The sequence below is a fragment of the Bactrocera tryoni genome, chromosome 1, assembly GCF_016617805.1.
Source record: "Bactrocera tryoni isolate S06 chromosome 1, CSIRO_BtryS06_freeze2, whole genome shotgun sequence".
Classification (NCBI taxonomy): Eukaryota; Metazoa; Arthropoda; class Insecta; order Diptera; family Tephritidae; genus Bactrocera; species Bactrocera tryoni.
In genome coordinates, this window is record NC_052499.1 from 75280135 (window position 1) to 75287026 (window position 6892).

The 6892-nt window shown below is 35.4% G+C and overlaps 2 protein-coding genes across 2 annotated transcripts; both read left to right on the top strand.

Annotated features, from left to right (window-relative positions):
- The first annotated feature begins 125 nt into the window (after positions 1 to 125).
- On the top strand, positions 126 to 1180 carry LOC120782238 (THO complex protein 7). Its single transcript, XM_040114405.1, has 3 exons — positions 126 to 228; positions 289 to 412; positions 471 to 1180. Exons 1-3 carry the CDS (start codon positions 219 to 221, stop codon positions 1135 to 1137), a joined length of 801 nt encoding a protein of 266 aa, XP_039970339.1. The 5' UTR covers positions 126 to 218; the 3' UTR covers positions 1138 to 1180.
- An 84-nt stretch (positions 1181 to 1264) lies between these two features.
- LOC120782239 (protein FMC1 homolog) lies at positions 1265 to 2001 on the top strand. Its single transcript, XM_040114406.1, has 2 exons — positions 1265 to 1354; positions 1422 to 2001. The coding sequence occupies exon 2, from the start codon at positions 1423 to 1425 to the stop codon at positions 1726 to 1728; it is 306 nt and encodes a 101-aa protein (XP_039970340.1). The 5' UTR covers positions 1265 to 1354; position 1422; the 3' UTR covers positions 1729 to 2001.
- The last annotated feature ends 4891 nt before the right edge of the window (positions 2002 to 6892 follow it).

Here is a 6892-nt window from a genome sequence, read left to right on the forward strand (position 1 = left end):
ATTATTGTACGATCACTCTACTCGCAGTAAATGAATTCGCTGCGTTCTCGCCTCACATCTCTAGTTAGCATATATTGGAGAGTTCGCCGTAAACATGTTGTTTTATCAGTGTCGTTTAAGTTTGACATTCGCAATTGTTATTGTGTCACAATATTGTTTAATAGCTTGTTGAAGGGAAAAACTTTTGGAAATCTCTTGTAATAATTGAAAATTCGACAATGTCTGACGGTGAGTAGTGAGGAAGGATTTATTACGATTTATTATTAAACAACTTTTCACACATAACAGAGGAGATTATAAAACGCCGTTTATTAATTGATGGAGATGGCACAGGCGATGACCGGCGTCTTAACATGTTACTCAAACAATTCCTCAAATGGACTTTTTCCAAAAATGATTCCCCAGAAAACAAGTAAATACTACTAACTTATTGATTTACATTTATTTTTTAATCATATTCGTTAATCTAGTCAAATAATATACGATCGACTGCTGGCACAAATGGCACAATGTGAATTTGCGGCGGCCAAAACAGATTATACGTCTAAAATGATACATGAAGAATTGAAAAACTATGCAAAGCTCTCCGATTCCATTGAAAAGAGTATAGAGTTGGCTAGAAACGAAATTGAAGAAAGTAAACGTGAACTTGTGCTAGCAAAACAGATACGTAAGAACAAAATGGAGTACGACATGCTGGCAAAGGTGATTAAGGAGCAACCTGACCGTAAGGATACAACCAAACAAATAGATGCTCTCAAAAAAGATCTGTCCGAATTAATGGAAAAGAAAATAAAGTTAGAGCGTAAATTTCAAAAGCGGCGTAATGATTTTACACTGCTCATGTATTCGATACGAGAACTACAAGCACAACTAGAAGAAGAAAGCAGCAGTGAAAGTAGTGACGATGAGGAATTGAATGTCTTGGACACAATGGATCTAAGTGATGATGAGGGAATACCCGTGCGTGCAGAGAAAATAGAGTTAATTGACGGAAAAACGATAAAAAAGGATTCTCCTACAGATGAAAATGGTTCAAAAGGAAATATGTCGGTGGACGAAGACGCCATACTAGAATTAAGTATTGATAAGGACGAGAATGATGTGAAGATGGAAGAAACCGTAACAGTTCCCTAGCAATTAGATTACCTCGTTATTGATTCCGATTAAGAACACTCCAAATTCACACATTTTCAAAACAAAATTTTCGTTCAATTTTTTATATTCATTTACGATAATAAGTGTAGCGAGTAAATAATAAATTACAACGAATTGCCGGCAACCAGTTTCATCTGTCAATAACAGCTGATAAACAGTTGTGTGAAAATTACTTCAAAGTTGTTTTGTAATTCAGGTGATAAACATAAAATTAACTATTAACGTATTTAGTTATTTAATTTGAATTAATTACATAATTTCAGGATGGCTGCAACAAAGACTTTGCGCTCATTATTACAAGAGCTACGTTCGGCTTCACCTAAAGGCTGCATTAAAAACTCCCTGGCCGCGCGATATATCCTGGCACAATACAAGAAATATTCCACAACAGATCTGCAATTGTGTAAGGCGCGAGATGAGGCGTTATTTTTGGGTCAAACTTATTTAACATACTTATCCAGTTTGCGAAAATACAACGAATTGTACAAAGATTACCATGGTCGTGGTGAACGCAGCGTCAAAGAAACTGCGGATTTAGTTGGCTTCAAATTGCCAACTGATCCCAAATAGAAAAATTTAAAAGATATATAACGATGAATATTAACTCCATTTGGTTCATTAATATACTAAAATATTACTGTAGAGGTAGCTTAACCTAATTTTGAAATGAATTTGGTGTTTTCCTTCAATAATATCAATGCAAGAAGAACGTAAAATGATTTTGGTATATTATTTGGCCTTAAGGAATGAAAAATGTTAGTAATATATATATAATGTAATAATGTGAATTGATTTTTTGTGCGCTTCAATAATGCCAAAGCAATGTTGCAGATTACTGTGAAATCAGTATGTATTTACTCAATTCAGGTTTTTGAGGTAAGATTTTTTCAAATTATCGTACCGTGGTTTTTAGTAGTAGTAGTATTAGTTGATATGTTATTATAATGCTGTGCTGTTCTTTTTTTGGTGATTCAACATATTCCTTGTAATTGGTAGCTAAATTCTTCGCAATTAACTGATCAGATATTACAGGAAGAATTTTTCATATCAGTTTGGCATTTAATATTCTTTAATATATTTTAGTTAATTTTTTTACATACAACATGCAATATATAGTTTAGGAATTGTAAATAAATATTAACTGAATGCCGAAGTCAATAAAATCATAAAGACTGGGGAGTGCCCCGTGTCGTCGGCAATACAGATGCATACAAAGGCCAGTAGTGCGCTGAAGGCAATTTTTATACATGTGCATAAGTTGAATAAGTATGTACATATATACATACTTATATATATTGTTGGTTTGCATTCGTACTTACATTGTTCACTATTGACAAAAGAAATTCTTGCACACTTGTTGCCGTCAGCTCAGTGTCCGCCATGGGAGTGCAGTTGCCGTTGCTGGGTAAACGTTTTGTAGGAGAACGATTGACTTGCATATGAAAGTTAAACGTGCTGCAAGTAAGTGAAGTAGGTATGTAGGGGATTTGTGTTTGGTTTTTTATTTTAATTTTTGTAAATACCTCATTTTAGCGGATGCACTTGCAGACATGTGGATGCATTGCGGTTAGGTGGTTGCGAGAGGCGAAAAGTCACACATGCCTATCTGCGCATATAAATATTCAATTAATATCAGCGTTTTGTAAGTTTAAAAAAAAAAAACATTCTCTTTCTATATATTTGGAGTACTCACAACCCGTCGAAAAGCATCGTAAAATCGTAAAATTATAAATTTTTACACTTGTTTAAAAAATTGTTATTGTTATTGTTGTAATTCGGTGGCCAATTAAGATTTAAAATACTGATCAATAAATAGATTGGACATTTTCAAATTCATCATATCATAGAATTTCCATAATTCCCTAATTTTCTCTTTGCCAGATCTCTGGTTCCAGATTTCTTAGTTTACATATGTATGTATATCCAATTTTTTTGGAATAACAACTGCAGACTTTAATAAACTTATTTATTTTTATAAGCTTTTTTATATACGCAAGTATCTACCACATAGTTCCAATTGCATTCTTGAAAACCACGAAGCACAGTTCACTCCTATTCTATTCTACATAAATATAAATTAGTTTATTACTTTGTTTGCGTCATGAAATTCTAAATTGTATGCCATGCCACATTGTGCTCATACTGCAGTAGTGCCGATCGCTGTGTCTACGCTACTGCCAGCTTTCCTTATTGTTATTGTTATTGCTATGAGCTGCAAGATCTTTATGTTAAGTAAAGTTCACTACAGTACAGCAAAAACAGAGAAAACGTCTGTATGCATGATATACTTATGCTTGCTGAATGGCGTATAAAGCTGCACAACAATAAATAAGTTCAACGCGCTTTTGAACTTTTCATCAATTTCTATAATTTATTCATTATTTTCAATTTGACGAAATGGTTGGCGGTTAAGTGAGTACACAATGGCGAGGAAAGCATACATACATATATTGTCACTACAGATGAAGATGAGATATTTATTTTATTATATTATATGTCTGTTTATACATACATATATACATATTTTTTTCTTTCTGGAAGCCAAAATAAATATCATATTACAATTACAACAAAAAATTAAAAAAAAATCTTATTTGTTTCTTCTCCACTTCATGGTATTACGAACCGAGCCTCATTTTCTTCACTTTAAAATTTGAATTATTTGAATACCTTTTTGCTGTTACGAAGTTGTATCTCTTAGGGCCGCTTTCTCAATATCTGGTTAGCAGCCATTTGTCAACAAAGCTCTGGTTAACTTAACCTAGACTTCTTCTTTCGATAAAGAACCTTTGTCTTATCAGAACTTAACTGACAAATGGCTGCTAACCAGACATTGAGAAAACGGTCCTTAATATACTGTCGGTGATACTAACTGTTAAATCACCGAGAGAAAATATTTAGTCGTAAAAATAAGGAAATGTCTTGCAGAGTGCTAATCTCATTCCCATAGGAAAATGTCTTTAAAGTAGTCAGTATTTCATAACCCACATACTGCAATTAAGTTTAGACAGTAGCATTCTAAATTGGACTTCACAGTTGAATAGTATTTTGCTGAAAAGTAAATCCATAAAGAATTGTAAAAATCTACGCTTTTAATATTCATTTGCAGTAATAATCGTGCACAACAGACTCTCTTTCGTCTTGTAAGAAACTGATTATGCGAAGTTTTCAATTAATTTTAATTGAAGTTAATTGCACGATAAGCGAAAGAATTTTCTTGCACAATTTAAACGCTAACTGCTGTCTTTTATTCTTGTTATTCTTGATATGCATTGCAAATTTCTATTGTCCACCAATAAATGGAATAAACTTAACCGAGCGATTACAAAGAAAGTGAAAGCATTGAAGTTGAAAATATTGACCTTGAGAAATGAACTTCGTGTTCAATAAGGAAAAGGGGAAATGTTTTTTTGCTGTCTTTAGTCTGTCACTTGAAGTTTAAGAATATTGTCGCTGTCTCCATTCCATTGCGACAATATGGCGATTTTTTTTCTTGTGTTCGTGTTGAGAATGGTCTTTCTTTTATTTCTGAGAATCGTTCCCAGAGTTTAAGTTAACAGTCAAAGTTTTTCAAATATCTTTCGTTTACATTATAATGCCATATCTGGGTTGAAAGTGTTATTTTTGTTTAACCTTGTGGTATTTGGGATGAGACATTTGAAAATTAATTCTTATTAATACTTTCGTGTTTACTACAAAATTAATTAATGTAATCCTGTGTATTGTTTTAAACAACCTTGAAGGAGCGAAATTCGATTCCTATTTCTTTACTCCTAGCTTAGCTTTAGGCCACCGGACTTCTTCTTTATTGGCATAGACACCGCTTACACGGTTATAGCCGAGTTAAAACCAGCGCGCCAGTCGTTTCTTCTTTTCCAGGTCCTTCTCCACCTAGTCCTTTCAACGGAGTGGAGGTCTTCCTATTCCTCTGCTTCCCCCGGCGGGTACTGCGTCGATCACTTTCAGAGCTGGAGTGTTTTCATCCATTCGGACAACATGACCTAGCCAGCGTAGCCGCTGTCTTTTAATTCGCTGAACTATGTCAATATCGTTGTATATTTCATACAGCTTATCGTTCCATCGAATGCGATATTCGCTGTAGTCAAAGCGGAAAGAACAATAAATCTTTCGCAGAACCTTTCTCTCGGAAACTCGTAACGTCGACTCATCAGTTGTTGTCATCGTCCAAGCATCTGCACCATATAGCTTGACGGGAATTATGAGTGGCTTATAGAGTTCGGTTTTTGTTCGTCGAGAGAGGACATTACTTCTCAATTGTCTAATCACTCCGAAGTAGCACCTGTTAGCAAGAGTTATCCTGTGTTGGATTTCCAGGCTGACATTGTTGGTGGAGCTTATACTGGTTTCTAAATAGACAAAACTACTACAACTTCAAAATTATGACTGTCAACAGTGACGTGATATCAATATCATCGGCATAATCTTATAAAAGATTGTACCTGCTCGATTCAGTTTGGCAGCTTGATTTATTTTCTCCAGCAGCAGATTGAAGAAGTCGCACGATTGTCTGAAACCTCGTTTGGTATCGAATCGATCCTTCCCGATCCTGAAGGAGCTTTTAGTGTTGCTCAACGAGGCCACCGGATTACTGTAGTGTTTTTCAGGCAGTTGCTGCTGTTAAGATGATAGCAGATTTACTACTCCGGAGTGCAGCTTCTGTCAGGCTGGTGAGCATGCGCACCGACAGCAGAGCGATGATATTAGCATTGAGCTCGCAAACTGTGCGCTCAAATCCTCAACAGATATAGCATAGCGTGGCAACTGCGTAGCCGATGAGTTAGCAAGACGGAGCACCTGTAACCCGCTCACGATGAAATGGAACAAGTCCGATCTGTTATCATTTTGCGCTCTCATTTTGGTCGACAACCATCTCTTGTGGGAGTGCGAGATCTTTCTGACCGAGAGTATGAGATCCATTGTACTGCTTGCCCTTAGCAAAGTTCATATTGCAGCAATCATACAAGTTATTACTGGATATTATTCTCTGGGCATTAATTCATTCTGTAAGGCTAAAAATCCAGTGGACACAAATTGTCAAGTTTTTATAAAAGAAGGTGTGGTTCTCCTTCTTCCTTTGCAAGACTAATACTGAAACATCTCGGCAGTCACACCTTCGTTGAACCAGCAGACGTGTACGAAACTGACACTGGCTGCTGCAATAAATTTGTTACTAGCTCAAAATGCTTTATGAGAGTCTTTATGACAAATTTTTATAAAGCCTATTCCTAGAGTAAATTGTTAAAATAACGGCTGCTTTAGGGATGTGGACTGGGGTAATTCCCTAAGTGGTACATTTGGATTCTATTTTTACTCAAATTAATTGTGCTAGCTTAATATTTGTACACCAGTTTGTTCGATTTTATAAATTATAAATAAATTTAAAAACAAGAAAAAACGTTAACTTCGGTTGCACCGAAGCTAAATACCCTTCACAGAAGCTTTGCAAGCCCTTGATTCCGATCGTTCGGTTTGTATGGCAGCTATATGCTATAGTGAGCCGATCTGAACAATTTCTTCTGAGATTACATTGTTATCTTAGAAAATAATCCATACCAAATTTCGTGAATATATCTTGTCAAATGTGAAAGTTTTCCATACAAAAACTTGATTCCGATCGTTCAGTTTGTGTGGCAGCTGTATGTTATAGTGATCCGATATCGGCAGTTCCGACAAATGAGCAGCTTCTTGAGGAGAAAATGACGTTTGCAAAATT

What these genes read in the sequence shown, in the direction of transcription:
- LOC120782238 (XM_040114405.1), top strand. An exon ending in AATGATTCCCCAGAAAACAA is followed by an intron (nt 413 to 470) that starts GTAAATACTACT and finishes TCGTTAATCTAG; the next exon opens with TCAAATAATATACGATCGAC.
- LOC120782239 (XM_040114406.1), top strand. Translation starts at nt 1,423, where the DNA reads ATGGCTGCAACAAAGACTTTGCGCTCATTATTACAAGAGCTACGTTCG.